The sequence below is a fragment of the Hemitrygon akajei genome, chromosome 7 (assembly GCF_048418815.1).
Source record: "Hemitrygon akajei chromosome 7, sHemAka1.3, whole genome shotgun sequence".
NCBI lineage: Eukaryota > Metazoa > Chordata > Chondrichthyes > Myliobatiformes > Dasyatidae > Hemitrygon > Hemitrygon akajei.
The window spans coordinates 36,105,021-36,124,647 of NC_133130.1; the positions used below are offsets into that span (position 1 = coordinate 36,105,021).

The 19,627-nt window shown below is 42.0% G+C and overlaps 2 protein-coding genes across 2 annotated transcripts in view; both read left to right on the plus strand.

Moving 5' to 3' along the window:
- LOC140730122 (uncharacterized) overlaps positions 1-14,005 on the plus strand; it is a 34,704-nt gene extending 20,699 nt beyond the window's left edge. Inside the window, exons 2-6 of the mRNA XM_073050258.1 lie at positions 8,059-8,109; positions 9,490-9,608; positions 10,248-10,303; positions 12,185-13,809; positions 13,943-14,005. Coding sequence (XP_072906359.1) covers positions 9,583-9,608; positions 10,248-10,303; positions 12,185-13,809; positions 13,943-14,005 — 1,770 coding nt within the window. The 5' untranslated portion in view covers positions 8,059-8,109; positions 9,490-9,582. The remainder of the gene's footprint in view (positions 1-8,058; positions 8,110-9,489; positions 9,609-10,247; positions 10,304-12,184; positions 13,810-13,942) is intronic.
- Positions 13,914-19,627, plus strand: part of LOC140730348 (mucin-4) — a 96,000-nt gene continuing 90,286 nt past the window's right edge. The window contains exon 1 of the mRNA XM_073050638.1: positions 13,914-14,263. Within this exon, the coding sequence (XP_072906739.1) occupies positions 14,020-14,263 (244 nt within the window). The 5' untranslated portion in view covers positions 13,914-14,019. The remainder of the gene's footprint in view (positions 14,264-19,627) is intronic.

Below are 19,627 nucleotides of genomic sequence, written 5' to 3' on the forward strand. Positions count from 1 at the left end.
AAACATATTGGTTGCCCATCTTCTGTGAACCTAGGCTGTAAATTACGTCTGCTGCTAGTAGCGCGCATAAAATCCCTCTGTACAGTGAGATCTTTCACTGCTCGAGTCAGTTCACAAAGGGCTTTGCCCTGCTCTGCGACTACTTTAAGGACGTCATCTAGTGTGACAGACTCAGATTCCCGAGCTTTAACAATCGAGCACTGTGCCTGGCTACTGCTACACTTTGACTTTCCAGACATCGTATTTCCCAGGGGCTCCTCTGCGAGCCACAGACGAGTCTCCTCTCTCACTTCTATCATTGAGGACTCAGGGTGGTTCCGCACGAATCTGTGGAGCTCCCATCTGAGGGAAGGATCCCTGATCCCCTCTATAAATTGATCTCTTAGTACCACCCTCTTATTGGTCACGGCATCAGGGGAGTGCTTCAGTAGCAAGTTAAGAGCTTGGGCTAGGGCATGTGAAAACTCTCTTACATCTTCACCCTCAAGCTGTTTGCAACTGTAGAAACTATGCCACAGCTGGGGTGCGCTACGCTTGTCTCTAAACGCTTCCCTGAGATAGGTGAACAAGTCATCAGCCTGGTCTTTCCCAGCATCACTGCGCATACGTGCTTCCTCTAAGGTTGCAGCCCTGAGCAGGGACATGACAAAGTCATATTGATCCTGGTCAGACTAATGTCTAGTATGAAGTGCACGTTGTACTTCTTCAATAAAGTCATCAACAGACCTCCCATCTTTCTCAACATCCTCCATAAATGGGACAATGTGTCTTTCCTTGGGACATATACAGTATATAGGAGCTTCTGCTTAATTTATCTATGTTTGCCATGGCTTCATCATATCTACTATGCAATTCCCTAATTTGTTCATTCAAATCAAGTTCAACTGGTGTGTCCTCTGAGCGTAACATAGTAAAAGCTCAAGTCTTCAAAGTTTTCACAACAAGCCTGCAAAAGGAGTTGCTGCTGCCCTTTGCTGAAAACGCGATGGCTTCACGGCCCGCAGTTCCCTGGATCCACGTCACCTTTCTGTGTCCTGACGTCAGTCACTGATGTCCCGGCCCATTCCTGAGGCTCTACCACGCTCTCCACATGGCAGCGTGCTCTCTCCTTCCACCCGACAGGAACAGTGATCCTGGTCTTCACCACTACTGTATTAGGTATTGTAAATTATCCTGCATACAACAATCAGAGACCCTCTAAACTGGCTTGGAATTAGCCCCACTCCAGGTACCAAATTTTGTAACCTGGAGAAAAGTACACACTCAAGACAACAAATACTTTTTCGGGTTTTAATTCCTTTATCTGTTTTAGATGTTTTAGTGTCCGAAGAGGGCCTTAAAACAAAACAAATGGATTTACAACCAGTTCCTGCCATTACAATCTCAGTTTAACCTTCGATCCACACCTTTGTGTATCGGCGGATTGCGTATGCGGTATAAAAATACATAAAGCAAACCGCACAAAACTAACACGGTAGTGGCAATTCTGAAGGAACACAATAGAACATTAGAATCCCACCAACCCTGGACTTTATACATAGCAGTGAAAATGTAAGCGAATACGTCTCATCTAAGATGTCTACTCCCACACATGCTAACTTCCAAACCGAGACTAAACATTCACGTTACGCTGTCACATTCACGATCAGTCATGATACAATAAAGTTAGACAACAGGTACACTTTGGCACAACTTTTACAAGATATTGCCTGGTAGTTAAATTACAGGAAGACTGACCTACTTGGCCAGTAAGGAACTTTGCACAAGCCATGCTATCCAGCGCTGATGCCTTCACTCGTGAAAATCTAAAGCATCCACATGCAAAATATGCCAAGTAACCGATATGCTCGATTCGCCAACAAGCATAAACGAATTCACATGGATATCATCAATTAATACTCACATTTCCTCACCGTGCCCAGTATCTCTGGGAGGAACTTAATCCAAAAGCCCCACCAGCTTCTTCTGCAGAAAACAAAATGGTCTCCCCACTATTCTGCGTGTACGTAATGACATCACCGCCTCCACTTAAAGGCACAGATAACTATTCTAGCATTATCTCGATGGATGCCCAAGTACACTTTTAATGATAATGAATAAGATTCGACGGTTACCTGGTTACACTAGCCCATAATATAAAGCAGGATACTAAAAGTTTTTACAGTTATATAAAGAATAAAAGGGAGGTGAGAGATAATATTGGATCACTGGAAAATGATGCTGGTGAGGTAGTAATGGGGGACAAGGAAACAGCAGATGATTAGTATTTGCTTCAGTCTTTACTGTAGAAGACACTAGCTGTATGTCAAAGGTCCATGAGTGGTAGGGAGCAGGAGTGAGTGCCATTGAAAGGTCTTAAGGTGGATAAGCCATCTGGACCAGATGGACTACATTCCAGAGTTCTGAGAGAGGTTGCTGAAGAGATAATGGATGCATTGGTCATGATCTTTCAAGAATCAGTTGATTCTGGCATGGTCCCACAGGACCAGAAGATTGCAAATGTCACTCCACTCTTTAAGAATTGAGGAAGACAAAAGAGAAGAAATTATAGGCCAGTTAACCTAACCAGAGTGGTTGGGAAAGAGTTAGAGTCCATTAATAATGATAAGGTTTCAGAGTACTTGGAGACTAATGATAAAATAAGTCAAAGTTAGCATGGTTTCTGTCAAGAGAAATCTTGCCTGACAAATCTGTTAGAATTCTTCAAGAAAGTAACAAGAAGGGTGGACAAATGAGAGGCAGTGGATGTTATTTACTTATATTTTCAGAAGGCATTTGATAAGATGCCTCACATGAGGCTGCTTGACAGGATAAAATCCTATGGCATTACAGGAAATATACTGGCAGGGATAGAGGAATGGCTGACAGGCAGGAGGCAGTGAGTGGGAATAAAGGGAGCCTTTTCTGGTTGGCTGCCAGTGACTAGTGATGTTCCTCAGGAGTCAGTTTTGAGACCACTACTTTTCACATTGCTTATCTGTGATTTGGATAATGGAATTGTTGGCTTTGTGGCAAAGTTTGTGGAAGATTCGAAGATAGGAGGAGGGGTAGGTAGTGCTGAGGAAACAATGCAATTGCAGCAGGACCTAGACAAATTGGAGGAATGGACAAAAAAGTGACGGATGGGATACAGTTTTGGGAAATGTTTGATAATGCATTTTGGTAAAAGCGACAATAGTGCAGACTATTATCTACAAGGGGAGAAAATCCAAACATCAGAGGTGTAAAGGGACTTAGGAGTCCTTGTGCAAGACTCCCAGAAGGTTAACACAGGATGAATCTATGGTAAAGAAGGCAAGTGCAATGTTGGCATTTATTTCAAGGGGAATAGAATATAAAAACAAGGAGATAATGCTGAAGCTTTGTAAGACATTAGTCAGGCTGCATTTGGAGTATTGTCAACAGTTTTGGGCTCCAAGGATGTGTTATCACTGAAGAGAGGATGATTCTGGGATTAAAGGGATTAAGAGCTTTGGGCCTGTACTCACTGAAATTTAGAAGAATGCGTGGGGATCTCATTGAAATCTACCAAATGTTGAAAGGACTAGATAAAGTGAATGTGGAGCAAATGTTTCCTCTGGTGGAGGTATCCAGAACTAGAAGACACGGCCTCAAATTGAGGGGTGACCTTTTAGAATAGAAGCAAGGAGGACGTTTTTTTAGTCGGAGTGGTGAATCTGTGAATGCTCTGGAGTGGAGGCCAAGTCTGTGGGTATATTTAAAGAATCCTGATTGGCCAGGGCATAAAGGGGTATGGTGAGAGGGCAGATGTATGGGGTTAAGTATGATGAGACCTTTCTTAATGGTAGGAGTTCAGTTGTCTCACGATTTGGTGGAAGAAGCTGTTTCCTATCTTAACAGTCCTTGTCCTAATGCTATGGTATCTCCTGCCTGATGGTAGTGGATCAAAGAGACTGTGGGATGGATGGGAGGGATCATTGACAATGCTAAGGCCCTGCATAAATAGCGCTCCTGATAAAAATCTCAGACGGGTGGAAGAGGGACCCCTATTATCCTCTCAACACTCACAATGCTCTCTAAGGTCTTATAATCTGGTGCCTTGCTATTCCCCTACCAGATGGTGATGCAGCTGGTCGAGGCACTCTCAATAGTGCTCCTGTAAAAATTGGTTAGATTTGGGGGGTGGGGATGGGGGGGAGCCTCACTCACCTCAATCTCCTGAGGGAGTGGAGATGCTGCTGTGCTTTCTTGACTAAAGAGGAGGTGTTGAGGGACCAGGTGAGATCGCCCATTATGTGCACTCCCAGAAACTAGGCGTTCCTAACTCTCTCCGTGGAGGAGCCGTGTATGTGCATTGCGGAGTGGTCAGCCTGCACGTTCCCAAAGTCCACAGTCACCCAAGGTGCAGGACACAGGAAACTGGGTGACAGTCAGGAAGGGGAAAGGGGTTAAGGAGCCAGTGCAGAGTAACCCTGTGGCCATCCCCCTCAACAACTTTAGATAATATTTTGGGGGGTGACCTAGCAGAGGAAAGTCACAGCGGTCAGGTCTCTGGCACTGTCTGGCTCTGTGACTCAGAAGGGAAATGGGGAGAAGAGGTGATATGGGATTAGTTGGATAGGGGAACAGAAAGGAGGTTCTGTGGGTGAGAACGAGATTCCCGGATGGTATGTTACCTCCCAGGTGCCAGGAACCAGGGTATCTTGGATCATGTTCTCAGCATTCTAAGTGGAGGGTGAGCAGCCAGAGGTCATGGTCCATGTAGGTATCAATGACACGGGTAGGACAAGTGACAAAGTTCTACAAAGGGATTTCAGGGGGTAAGGTGCTAGGTTAAAGGTAGGAGCTGAAGGGTTGTGATCTCAGGATTGTTACCCATGCCACGTGCTAGTGAGGCCAGAAATACGAAGTTTAATATGTGGCTAAGGAGTTGGTGTAGGAGGGAGGGCATAAGATTTTTGGATCATTGGGCTCTCTTCCAGGGAAGTGGGACCGGTACAGAAGGGATGGTTTGCAGCAGAAATGGAGGGGGACTAATACCCTAGCAGGACAGTTTGTTAATGCTGGTGGGGCTTAAACTAGAGTTGCAGGGGGATGGGAACCAGAGTGCTAGAACAGTTAGTGGAGAGGTTGTGGAGGCTGATGTTGGTGAGATTTCAGAAAAAGTCAGAGGTCAAAAGGTTGAGTATGGTGCAACTAGAGTCCTGAGCTGCCTATATTTCATACAAGAAGCATTGTTGGAAAGGCAGTTGAGCTCAGAGTATGGATCAACACCTGGAATTACCATAATGTAATCATCAATGAAACTTGCTTGCAGGAGTGGCAGGACTGGCAGCTCAATATTCCAGGGCTCTGTTGTTTTAGACAAGACAGAGCAGGAGGGATTAAAGGGTGAGGGGTGGCATTTCTAGTCAGGAAAATGTCAGAGCGATGCTTTGTCAAGAGAGACTGGAGAACTTGTCTAGTGAGGCATTATGGGTGGAAATGAGAAATAAGAAAAGCATGACCAGGTTAAGGGGGCTATATTACAGGCCATCTAACAGTCCGAGGGATTTAGAGGAACAAATTTGCAGAGAGGTTGCAGACTGTTGCAAGAAACATAAGATTTTAACTTTACGCATATTGACTGGGACTCCCACACTGTAGAAGGACAAGTTGGGATAGTGTTTGTCAAATGTGTTCAGGAAAGTTTCCTTAATCAGTACGTGGAACTCCCAATGGGTGTGCGATACTGAATCTGCTATTAGGGAATGAGACAGGGCAGGTGACAGAAGTTTGTGTAGGGGAGCACTTAGCAACTAGTGACCACAATGCCATTAGTTTCAAAGTAAATATACAAAACTATAGGTCTAGTCGACGGGTTGAGATTCTAAATTGGAGAAAGGCACATTTTGATGGTATCAGAAATGATTTGATGAGTGTGGATTGGGACTGGCTGTTTTCTGGCAAAGGCATACTTGGTAAGTAGAAAGCCATCAAAAGAGAAATTTTAAGAGTACAAAGCATGTATGCACCTGTCAGAATAAAAAGTAAAAATAACAAGTGTAGGGAACCTCGGTTTTCAAGAGATATTAAGGCCCTGGTTAAGAGAAAAAAGTAGGTGCATAACAGGTATAGGCAGGTAGGAAGAAATGAGGTGCTTATGGAGTATAAGAAATGCAAGAGAACATTAAAGAGGGAAATCAGGAGGGCTAAGAGAAGGCATGAAGTTGCTCTAGCAGATAAGGTGAAGGAAAATCCTCAGAGAATCTACAGATATGTCCAGAGCTAAGGGATTGCAAGGGACAAAATCGATCCTCTGGAAGACCAGAATGGTAACCCATGTGTGGAGCCAAAACAGTTAGGGAGATCTTAAATAAATGTTTTGCCTCTGTATTTCCTCAAGGGATGGACACAGAGTCTACAGAAGCTGTGTGGTCCAACAAGAGGTCATAGGTTAAGGTGAACAGTGAAAAGTTAACGGGGAACATGAAAGGAAACTTCTTCACTCAGAGGGTTGTGAGTGTGTGGAATGAGCAGCCAGCACAAGTGGTGTATGTGGGTTCAATTTCAACATTTAAGTGAAAACCTGGATAGGTACATGGATAGTTGAGGTATGGAGGGCCATGGTCTCAGTGGAGGTCAATGGGAGCAGGCATTTAAATGCTTTCAATATGGACTAGATCAAGTCAAGTTTTTTTATCATTTAACTATATGTATGTATATAACCCTATAATGTATATGGAAATGAGACATCATCTCTCCAAACCAGGGGGTACTAGATGGGCTGAAGGTCCTGTTTTTGTGTTGTATTTCTCTATGACACTATGACTCTAGTCATCTCCTTAGTCTTGTCCACGTTGAAACTCAATTTGTTGTGCTCACACCATTCTTCAAGCTGCTCTACCTCCTCTCTGTACGCCGTCTCGTCATCATTGTCAACGAGGCCAGCCACTGTTGTGCTATCAGCGAACTTCGCGATTTGCTTTGAGCTGGATCTAGCAGTACAGTCATACATCAGCAGCGTGAAAAGCAGCGGGCTGAGCTCACAGCCCTGGGTGGGGTGCGTTGCTGCTCAGTGTGATGAAGCTAGAAACTAGATACTAACAGCTCACTACCATAGTCCATGTGCTGATCCACGGTCTGAGTTTATCTGGATTTTGTATAATACTGAAATAAATGTAACTCAGAACTTTAATCCCTTCATGCTCAACCTTTCAGTTCCTGTCTTTGCTTAACATCCACTAACTGCCCTGGCACTCTGCATCCCATTTCCATCCCCCACCACCCCCACAGCTCTAGTTTAAATCCCCCCAACAATCTCTCAGAAACTTTCCGCAAGGATATTGGATCCCATCAGTTCACATACAAACCCGTCCCATTTGTGTGGGTCCCACCTTCCCCGGAAGAGAGTCCAATGATTCAAAAATCTGAAGCCCTCCATCCTGCACCATCTCCTTAGCTACGTGTTAAACTATATCACCTTCCTATTTCTAGCCTCACTAGCATGTGGCAATCCTAAGATCACCACCCTGGAGGCACCTTGTCATCCTTCATACCCGAGTCATTGATACTGAGGTGGACTACGACCTCCGGCTAGTCCCCCTCCCCCCAACAATGCTATGGATTCGATCTGAGATGTCCCGGACTCTGACACCTGGAAGATAATATACTATCTGGGAATCTCGTTCCTGCCCATGGAACCTCCTGCCTATCTCCTGTCAGAGATACTGTATGCTTTTAAAGGCAATATAATTTCTGGACTCCGAGAATTGTTAACAAATAAAAGGTTACTTTTTCCGATCACTTCTTACATACCGATCAGTAACCATTTGGTGTGAGATGCCATCGTCTTTCAGTAGAAGAGTTCCGGACATTATCACTAGACTGTTAGTGTGGCTCCAGAGTTGCCCCACACATCCTCCCATCCCGTCTTGTGGCGAAGACAGCATTATAAACATATTAGACAAGGATTTGAATAGCTAAGGCATACAAAGTGCTGGTAAGTGGGATAGGTATAGAAGGATACTTGGTCAGCTAGTCATAGTTAGCTGAAGGGTCTGTTCCTGTGCTGTATGTCTCTATGACTTTAACAAGTAATTTTAAAATGCGTTCCAGGGCTACTAATGAGGAAATCAACCACATTGTAATGTTTTCTTCAAGTCAAAGGTAAGAAGTGTAAGATTTTTAGAACTGTTCTGCATCTAGAGTGAATTAAATATATACAGGCCATCCCAGGATAATAAATGTGTTCCATTTTGACAAAATCAATTTTATCCATAAGTTGGAAAATATCACTGGATGCTGTAGACATGACTCTACAGTATTGTAATGGATGGCATCGAAAGCACATACACATAGAAAGAGCAATTATTAGAAATGGAGAGAGGTGAAATTATACCTGCTGTATATCAGACTTTTAAACTTAATAACATGATGGAAACTTGTTTCTTTGTAGGAGTGCCCACAAGTCAGGCATTTGTTACCATAGAACACCTGCATATTGATGTAGAAATTATTGTTACTGGAAAACATTATGGCACTCAGTGGAGATTCTGTTTCTGATATTGACAAAATATTTGGAGAAGAAGCTTTATTTTGAAGTAGGAATACATTTTAATGATGGTGACCATTTCTTCCATTACTGTTGGAATGCTGTGTTACAGTCTAGTTATGCTCCACTTATCTGCAATTTAATCCAACTCTAATATTAAAGAGAGCCGATGATGTGAATGATTTCCAAGTGCTGGTCCAGTGGCCAGCTGTTGCTGTAACAGGCTGGTAACGTACTTTTAGATGAAGTGGGCAGGGAAGCATAACGTGCTGAATGTAAAACATGCTTCTGATCAAAGCTTATGATTACAGCACTCTCTTTTTTGTCAACTCTTGGCCCTGTTTCTTCTGAGAAACTTACAGTTCCTTGTTTCTCACTTTCTTTTGTATGCACACATTTCACCCTTTTTACATCTGCCACAATCCAGATGTATTACATCCTCTCATTTAATCTCCACTGCATCTTTCTCTCACTCACTAATGCAAACTTACACCCAACACTCACATGCATAAATTCTCAAACAACACACTATCTTCCACACTACTAAGTTACACTTCGAACAGGAAGTTAAAATGTTTCATTTTGATGGAAATACTGCATGTAAAAAGACTTTTAACATATTAACAATGTATGTAAATGGAATTAAAATTATCAAGATGACAATTTAAACTAAATCATTAGATTAAAATATTAATAATGAAATACAATATATAGAAATAGATTTGAATTATGAAAGACAGCTTGTGAATTGTGAGCTCAAACTGTTAAAAAGTACTGGCCTTTATAAGGGATCACCTGAAGAGTAGTGAAATCTGATCTTGTATTTGTGACCTTGCTCTGTTTTGATATTCAAGACTTCTAGTCTGAAGTCTGTCCTGCTTAGACAATTAAAAGGGACAATGGAAAATAAGTTCCAAAAAGTATAATCAATAACATTTTAGTCTTATAAAGTCTACCAAATAATTAATAATCTGTGATATTCTCTCACCTTATAGGTGGATTGTATATTGAAATCATCACTGGGAACATAATTTATCATTTCAAAATACTGGGGTGAAGTATATACAGATGTTGAAAGCTATTAACTGATGGAGGCTCAAATTTGCAAGAAACGGTGAGTCAATAACGAGAAATTTAATGCAATATCAAACAGACTATTAAAAGTAGGTACAATATTTAAAGAAACTTTAGAGAAGATAGTAGAGGCTGGTGGTTTTGCAACATTTAAGAAATATTTAGATGAGCATTGAATTGACAAAGCAGAAAGCGTTGAAGGCTAAACCTAGGTACTGGTCTGGACATGATGCTTTAGGATGCATGACTCCATGGCCCTAGTCTAGGTCAGACAGCTGAAGGGAAGGCAGCGAAAAGGTGCTCAGCCATCTATTGAGTGTGATACCAAGAGGCAACTATTAACAGCAGACTTAAAGTGGCATACAAGGTCCATTCAGCAAGAAAACAACAGGCTGGACTCTCTATTCGTGGTAATTCTGCTAGCAATTTGAAGAATTTATAGAGAGAGTCCCAGAGAATAAGAGTAGAATTTTAGGCCTTGAGATATTCATGTAGGTAAAAACATAAAAGCAGTAAACAATTCATGATTATGTTATTTTTAAAAGTAGCAAATTTATGTAAGGCCTATTGTTCATAAACTGTATCTTCTTACGATCATTGATATCTCTAAAAACATCTCTACATTTCTCCAGAGTGAATCAAATTTATTGTTCAGATACATTATCTTCCTTTTTTACAGCACTGTCATATTTTGTGGAATACTCTTTTGGATGAACATATTCACATTATTAGCAGGTAGGAGACTGATTTTATTTTATTTCAGATATTACAATGTGATTTAACAACTATGTTATCTGGTTATACAGTACAATCTGTGTAGCCAGAACTCTATTTAAAAACAGCTTTTACGTAACAAAATATCCCAAGGCATTTCATAGGAGTATTAACAATCAAAATTTGACATAGATTTACTTTGGGAAATATGGTGACACAATATATTCTGCAGATGTCAGAAATCTTGAACAACACAAACAGAATGCTGGAGGAACTCAGCAGGTCAGGCAGCATCTATGGAGGGAAATAAACAGTTGACAGTTACCAAATGCCAGCTTTTCTTCAACAATCTGACAGCACTTAACTAAGTAAATGCAAGATTATTCAGGATTTTGGCATGTTAATCCTGTTGTGGAAATTCCAGCCAGTGAACCTCTTGTGTACTGGAGCAGCGGTGCACAAATATTCTGACATTCCCTTCACTTAATCTGATGATGGAACTTGTGCATATTAGACTGGGCACAGGAGACATGACATGCATTTCAATGGTGATGTAACATCTGTGAGGAAGACAGCAAAAGTGTGTTTTATAAACATTTTACTTGTGGTATTGATTTTCTTGAGTGGGAGGCCGCATCTTGAATATTTTCCCCAGGTTCCTAATTGTCCAATCTTTATGCCATTTGATTTGGAAGATCAACCTTGCTGGACCCCTGGAGTCAAGGATGAGTCTTTGACCATTGGTGACACCTCAAAAGAAAGTAATGGATGATGTGGATGCATTGAAACCAGCACTGCTCACATACTTCTGGAATCTTTGATATGGTAGATTCCCATCTCCAGATTTGCTCCAAGACAAATTATTTTACATTTACAAAATTTATAAGGATGTTGCTGGGATTTGAGGACCTGAAATACTGAATAGGTTAGGACTTCATTCCCTGGAATACAGGAGAATGAGGAGAGATCTTATAGAGCTATACAAAATTATGAGGGGTATAGATAGGGTGAATGCAAGCAGGCTTTTTACCTGCAGTTTGAGTGAGAACAGAACTAGGAGCCATAGATCTAGGGTGAAAGGTGAACTATTTAAGGAGAATCTGAAGGGGAATTTCTTCACTCAGAGGGTGATGCAAATGTGGAATGAACTGCTGATGCATTTAGGATGCAAGGGTTAACATGAAGAGTGTTTGAAAGCTCTGGGTTTGTAGTCGCTGGAGTTTAGAAGAATGAGGGCGGATCACATTGCAACCTATCGAATACTGAAAGGTCTAGAAAAAGTGGATGAAGATGTTTGCGATAGTGGAGGTGTCCAAAACAAAAGGGCACAGCCTCAAAATTGAAAGATGTCCATCTAGCTCAGGGATGAGGAAAAATTTCTTTAGCCAGAGGGTGGTGAATCTGCGGAAGTCATTGCCACTCTTGCTGTGCAGGCCAAGCCATTGGATAAGTTTAAAGGCAGAGGTTGATGCCTTAATTAATCAGGACATCAAAGCTTATGGGGAAAAGGCAGGAGAATGGGGTTGAGAGGGATAATAAAGTAGCCATGATGGAATGGCAGAGCAAACTCAATAGGCCAAATGGCCTAATTCTGCTCTTCATCTTATGGTCTTATGATTTAATGATTTAATTCTGCTTTTAAAAGACTGCATTGAACCTACAGCACAATACACTTCAGATAAGCTATTTTAATTTGATTAGTATCTGCAATTATAATCAATAAGCAAATCCATCACAGACAGAGCTAATCCTGTTTCTACTTGAATACTTACCTGGAATGATTTTATGCTTACTGCAGTAATTTTAAAGAAGACAGATTTTTGCATTAAAATATTGTAGTGGTGTTTTATATTATAAAAGACAATAATTCTATTGGATTAATGTATTTCCATTACATTTCAGCTGATGTGAATAAATGTGGCAACACAGATCTAGTATGCCACGTGCATGCCGACTGCCAGAACACAGTTGATGGAAGCTACCATTGCATATGCAAAGCCGGTTTTCTCGGAAATGGAACACAGTGCACAGACATCGACGAGTGTGCAGAAAATGTACATAATTGCCACAGAAAGGCAACTTGTGTAAATAATGTAGGTTCTTATAACTGCCTGTGCAAATCTGGGTACACTGGAAATGGGATTGACTGCAACGACGTGGATGAGTGTGTTACCAACAATGGGGGCTGTCACAATAATGCCACTTGTTTCAATACAGCCGGCAGTCGGACTTGCCGATGTAAGGTTGGGTTCTCTGGCAATGGGTTCACCTGCAGTGATGTAGATGAGTGTTCAAAGCCTGGCACCTGTCACTGGAGTGCAACATGCACCAACACTTATGGCTCATATATCTGCACCTGCAATGAAGGATACAGAGGAATTGGATTGTACCTGTGCTTGGACATAGATGAATGTGCACAGATGCCAGGTATCTGTTCTCAGGTGCAAGGATGGACAGGATGCAAGAATCTACCGGGCTCCTACCAGTGCACTTGTTCCACGGGTTTCTATGTACGCGATAACAGATGCACTGACATCGATGAGTGTGCTCGTCAGTTCTGCAGCCCATTTTCGAACTGCGTCAATCTGCCAGGTTCATACAGCTGTGAATGCAAGACAGGATTTGCAGGAAATGGATTGACATGTGTGGACATCAATGAATGTGCTGGCTCAAATGATTGCCATCCTCAAGCAACATGTCAGAACTACTTGGGCAGCTATGTTTGTAACTGCACCGTGGGGTTCACAGGAGATGGGATCACCTGTTCTGATGTTGATGAGTGCAATGGGATCGCAGACTGCCCTGCTGCGTCTTCCTGTGTTAACACCGAGGGTTCCTATCATTGCGATTGTGGTGTTGGGTTTACCCTGAATGGCAATGAATGTGTTGATCTGGATGAATGCTCTACTGGTGTTTGCGACAGTCAAGCCACTTGCAACAATGTCCAAGGGTCCTTCTCCTGCAGTTGCAATGGAGGTTATAGTGGAAATGGTACCGTATGCAATGATATTGATGAATGCCTACTAAACAATGGAGGATGTCACTCAAATGGCATTTGCACCAACCAAATTGGAACTTACACATGCACGTGCAAAAGAGGTTTTTCTGGTGATGGAAATTTACACTGTGAGGATATTAATGAATGCATTTTTAATAATGGCGGCTGTTTGACCAATGCAACGTGTATGAACACGCTGGGATCTTTCCTTTGTGCATGCCGTGATGGATTCCAGCTTATAAATGACACCAGTTGTGGAGACATTGATGAATGCAGGACAATCAGTACACCATGTCAGTCCAACGAACAGTGTATCAATACATTTGGGTCTTACCATTGTCAGTGCAAATCCGGCTTTTCAAAGGCAAATGGCATTAGTTGTAATGACATTGATGAATGTCTGAACAATCCATGTGATCAAAATGCTTTGTGTTCAAACGCTTTTGGTTCATTTATCTGTGAGTGCACTCTGGGCTTTGAAGGAAATGGCTTTATTTGCAAAGACGTAGATGAATGCAACTCCCCAAACGTTTGTCATATAAATGCTTTGTGCATCAATACTGCAGGAAGTTACATCTGCCAATGCCAAGAGGGCTTCAGAGAGGTTGATCAGCATTGCGAAGATATAAATGAATGCAGCCTAAACAATACTTGTCCCTCAGGCACCATTTGCCTCAATTCACTGGGATCATATGTTTGCTCTTGTTCCAATGGTACTTTGGTAGTCAATAGCACTTGCATGTCACCGAGTGATAATTGCTTTCCACCTTGCCATGAGTGGGCATTATGCCATCTGGCTGGCAGCAGATATCAATGTGTTTGTGATATTGGCTTTCAGGGCGATAATTTAAATTGTGCTGATGTAGATGAATGCAGAGAGGAAAATATTTGTCTAGGCGCTCACATGGATTGTGTAAACGTACCTGGTTCATATAGTTGTGTCTGTACAATGGGCTTCCAAAAGAATGGATCTTCCTGCACAGGTATGTAATTATTATTACAACTTGTTTTTTTGCTATTTGCAATTTCTATGAAAGAGATTTATGGCATAAGTTACAGAAGTTACATTCACATAGCTTTTTACTGCAGCAAAAAGGGTGGCAAAGTAGCGTAGCGGTTAGCATCATGCTAACACAACATCAGTTACCCAGGTTCAATTCTGCCACTGACTGTATGGAGTTTGTATAGCCTTCCCATGACTGTATGGATTAACTCCCACATTCCAAAGATGTATGGATTAGTAAGGGTTTGTAAGTTAAAAAAGATGTACAGGTTAGTTGGTTAATTGGTTACATGTGTGTAATTGGGTGGTGCAGGCTCGTTGGGCTGGGAGAGCCTGTTACCATGCTGTTCCTCTAAAATCAGATAAAATGGCAACACACTCAGAGAGAAGTATAACATAGCAAAGATGAGCAGGAAGCCAGAGGATTGGGAAACTTTTAAAGAGCAGCAGAAGATAACTAAAAAGGCCATACGGGGAGAAAGGATGAGGTATGAAGGTAAGCTAGCCAAGAATATAAAGGAGGATAGTAAAAGCTTCTTTAGGTATATGAAGAGGAAAAAATTAATTAAGACCAAAGCTGGGCCCTTGAAGGCAGAAATGAGTGAATTTATTATGGGGAACAAGGAAATGGCAGACGAGTTAGATAGATAGATAGATAGATAGATAGATAGATACTTTATTCATCCCCATGGGGAAATTCAACTTTTTTCCAATGTCCCATACACTTGTTGTAGCAAAACTAATTACATACAGTTGAACAGGTACTTTGGATCTGTCTTCACAAGGGAAGACACATACAATCTCCCAGATGTAATAGTGGCCAGAGGACCTAGGGTAACGGAGGAACTGAAGGAAATTCACATTAGGCAGAAAATGGTGTTGGGTAGACTGATGGGACTGAAAGCTGATAAATCCCCAGGTCCTGATGGTCTGCATTCCAGGGTACTTAAGGAGGTGGCTTTAGAAATTGTGGATGCATTGGTAATCATTTTCCAATGTTCTATAGATTCAGGATCAGTTCCTGAGGATTGGAGGAGAGCTAATGTTATCCCACTTTTTAAGAAAGGAGGGAGAGAGAAAACAGGGAATTATAGACCAGTTAGCCTGACATCAGTGGTGGGGAAGATGCTGGAGTCAATTATAAAAGATGAAATAGCGGCACATTTGGATAGCAGTAACAGGATCAGTCCCAGTCAGCATGGATTTACGAAGGGGAAATCATGCTTGACTAATCATCTGGAATTTTTTGAGGATGTAACTATGAAAATGGACAAGGGAGAGCCAGTGGATGTAGTGTACCTGGACCTTCAGAAAGCCTTTGATAAGGTCCCACATTGGAGATTAGTGGGCAAAATTAGAGCACATGGTATTGGGAGTAGGGTACTGACATGGATAGAAAATTGTTTGGCAGACAGGAAACAAAGAGTAGGGATTAATGGGTCCCTTTCAGAATGGCAGGCAGTGACTAATGGGGTACCGCAAGGCTCTGTGCTGGAACCGCAGCTATTTATAATATACATTAATGATTTAGATGAAGGGATTAAAAGTAACATTAGCAAATTTGCAGATGACACAAAACTGGGTGGCAGTGTGAAATATGAGGAAGATGTTAGGAGATTGCAGGGTGACTTGGACAGGTTGGGTGAGTGGGCAGATGCATGGCAGATGCAGTTTAATGTGGATAAATGTGAGGCTATCCACTTTGGTGGCAAGAACAGGAAGGCAGGTTACTATCTGAATGGTGTCAAGTTAGGAAAAGGGGAAGTACAACGAGATCTAGGTGTCCTTGTTCATCAGTCACTGAAAGTAAGCATGCAGGTACAGCAGGCAGTGAAGAAAGCTAATGGCATGTTGGCCTTCATAACAAGGGGAGTTGAGCAGAGGAGCAAAGAGGTCCTTCTGCAGTTCTACAGGGCCCTGGTGAGACCACACCTGGAGTATTGTATTTAGTTTTGGTCTCCAAATTTGAGGAAGGAATTTTTTGCTATTGAGGGAGTGCAGTGTAAGTTCACAAGGATAATTCCCGGGATGGTGGGACTGTCATATGTTGAAAGATTGGAGTGACTGGGCTTGAATACACTGGAATTTAGAAGGATGAGAGGGGATCTGATTGAAACATATAAGATTATTAAGGGATTGGACACGCTGGAGGCAGGAAGCATGTTCTTGATGTTGGGGGAGTCCAGAACCAGAGGCCACAGTTTAAGAATAAGGGGTATGCCATTTAGATTGGAGTTGAGGAAAAACTTTTTCACCCAGAGAGTTGTGGATCTATGGAATGCTCTGCCTCAGAAGGCAGTGGAGGCCAATTCTCTGGATGCTTTCAAGAAAGAGTTAGATAGAGCTCTTAAAGATAGCGGAGCCAAGGGATATGGGGAGAAGGCAGGAACGGGGTACTGATTGTGGATGATCAACCATCATCACATTGAATGGCGGTGCTGGATTGAAGGGCCGAATGGCCTATTCCTGCATCTATTGTCTATTCATTGCCATTCAAAGCTACCTCATAGGACAGCTTTAAACAAAGCTTGACATAACTTAACAAAGGAAGATGTTCTGGGAGATGAAAGAATTTTAAGAACTTTAAAGTGAGGAAGGTTATGTGGAGAATTACAAAGATTCAGACCAAGGGAGCAGAAGCGATGGCAACCAGTGATAAAAAAAACCTAAAATTAGGATAAATAGGTAACCCCTTACTCTGAAAATATCCTCTGAGCTTTGTCATCTGTTAAGAATCTTACATGTTTCGAAAAGATCATTTCTCATTCTACTAAATTCCAATAAATAAAGACCCATCTTGCTCAATTTTCTCTTATAAGGCTATGACTTCATCCCATGAACCAGTCTACTGAAACTTCTCTGAATTGTCTCTCCCTTAAATAAAGAGTCCAAAATTATATGTAGTACTCCAGATATGACCTTGTTAATGGCCTGTGCAGTTGTAACAAAATTTCATTATTGGGTACTCCATTCCCTTTACGGCAAGTCATTTGCATTCCTAGTTCCTCCCTTTACCCTCATGCTAATTTTTTATGTTTCATATAGAAGGACACCAGATCACTTTCCACTGCAACACTCTTTCCTCACTTGCAGAACCTAGTCAATTCAGACTGGAAACAACAACTCTACAATCTCCATCAGCACAGCTACACCACAAGGCTATGTGCATAGCTGCCTGCTCTGCCTACTTCACACCTATGACTGTGTGGCTAAGCAGAGCTCCAATGCCGTATTTAAGTTTGCTGGCAACACCACTGTGGTTGGCTGAATCAAGGTTGGTGACAAATCAGCATATAGGAAGGAGAATGAAAATCAGGCCGAGTGGTACCACAGCAACATCTCACTCAATGTTAGCAAGACCAAGGAGCTGGTTACTGGCTTTAGAAGGAGCAAACCAGTCCTCACTGTGGGATCAGAGGTGGAGTAGGCCAGCAACTTTAAATTCCTTAGTATTATCATTTCAGAGATCCTGTCCTGGGCCCAAATTGTAAGGGCAATCACGAAGAAAGGATTGCCCCTCTACTTCCTTAGAAGTCTGCAAAGATTCAGCATGATATCTAACACTTTGACAAAATTCTGTAGATGTATGGTAGACAGTATATTGACTGGTTACATCATAGCCTGGTAGAAATGCCCTTGAACAGAAAATCCTACAAAAAGTAATGGATACAGCCCAGTCCGTCATGGGTAAATCCCTCCACACCACTGAGCACATCTACACGGAGCGTTGTTGCAGAAAACAGCATCCATTATCAGGGAGTTCCACCACCCAGGCCATACTCTCTTCTCTCTGTTGACATCAGGAAGAATATACAGGAGCGTCAGGACTCACATCACCAGGTTCAGGAACTGTTATTACCCTTCAAACATCAGGCTCTTGAACCAGAGGGGTTAACATCACTCAACTTCTCTTGCTCTATCACTGGACTGTTCCCATTATATATGGATTCACTTTCAAGGACATTTCTTCTCATGTTCCTAATACTTATTGATTATTTATTTATTACCATTTCCTCTTTTTCCTTTTGTATTTGCACAGTTTGTTGTCTTTTGCACACTGGTTGTCTGTCCTGTTGGGTGCAGCCTTTTGTTGATTCTATTATGGTTACTGGATTGACTGAGTATGCCTGTAAGAAAACGAACCTCAGGGTTGTATATGGTGACATATATGTACTTCGATAATAAATTTATTTTGTACATTAGCTACACTCAATGGCCACTTTATTAGGTAGACCTGCACATCTGACTGTTAATTCAAGTATCTAATCCGCCAATCATGTGGCAGCAGCTCAATGCATAAAAGCATGCAGACGTGGTCAAAGTTCAGTTGTTTGGACCAAACATCAGAATGGGAAAGAAATGTGATTGGAGTGACTTTGACCATGGAGTGATCATAGGCACCAGACCGGGTATTTTGAGTATCTCAGAAACTGCTGATCTCCTGAGATTTTTACACACAACAGTCTCTACAGTTCACAAAGTATGGTGCGAAAAACAAAAAGCATCCAGTGAGTGGTAGTTCTGTGGGAGAGAATGCTTTGTTAGACAGAGAGGTCAGAGGAGAGTGGCGAGAGTGGTCCAAGTTAACAGGAAGGTAACAGTGACTCAAATAAATACTCATTACAACAGCGGTGTGCAGAAGAGCTGTTCTGAGTGCACAACATGTTGAACTGCTAGAGCAGGAGAAGACCGCGGACTCACAGAAATACACTCAGTGGCACCCTTTATTCTAATACATTGGTCACTGAGTGTGTTTAAACAATACTCAGCTCTTCTATTCTTCCTACTCAACTGGATAATCTGACATTTCCTTGCATTACAGTCCATCTGCCAGAATTTTCCCACTTGCTTCCCTATCTGTATCCCTCCACAGATATTTTGAGGCTTCCTTACAATTTGCTTTCCCGTCATTGGCAAATTTGGCCGCAGTTAGTCAGTGAGCACCACCAGGGCCTCATGTGGGTTCGATACAGGCAACAGGATATTTGATGACCACATTTATTGAAGTTAGAAAAAGGGTGAAGTGATACACTTTGGAAGATTCAACTTGAGGGCAGAGTGCAAGGTCTGTGGCAGTGTGGAAGAACAGAGGGATCTTGGGGTCCAAGTCCACAGATCCATCAAATTGCCATGCAAGTTGAAAGGGTGGTTGAGAAGGTGTATAATGTGTTGGTCTTTGTTAGCTGCAGGACTGAGTTCAAGAGCTTGCAGGGTAATGTTGCCACTCTATAAAGTGCTTGTTGGACCACATTTGGAAGATTGTGTTCAGTTCTGGTCACCTTATTATAGGAAATATGGAGAAACTTTCGAGAGGGTGGAGAGGAGATTTTCCTGGATGCTGCCT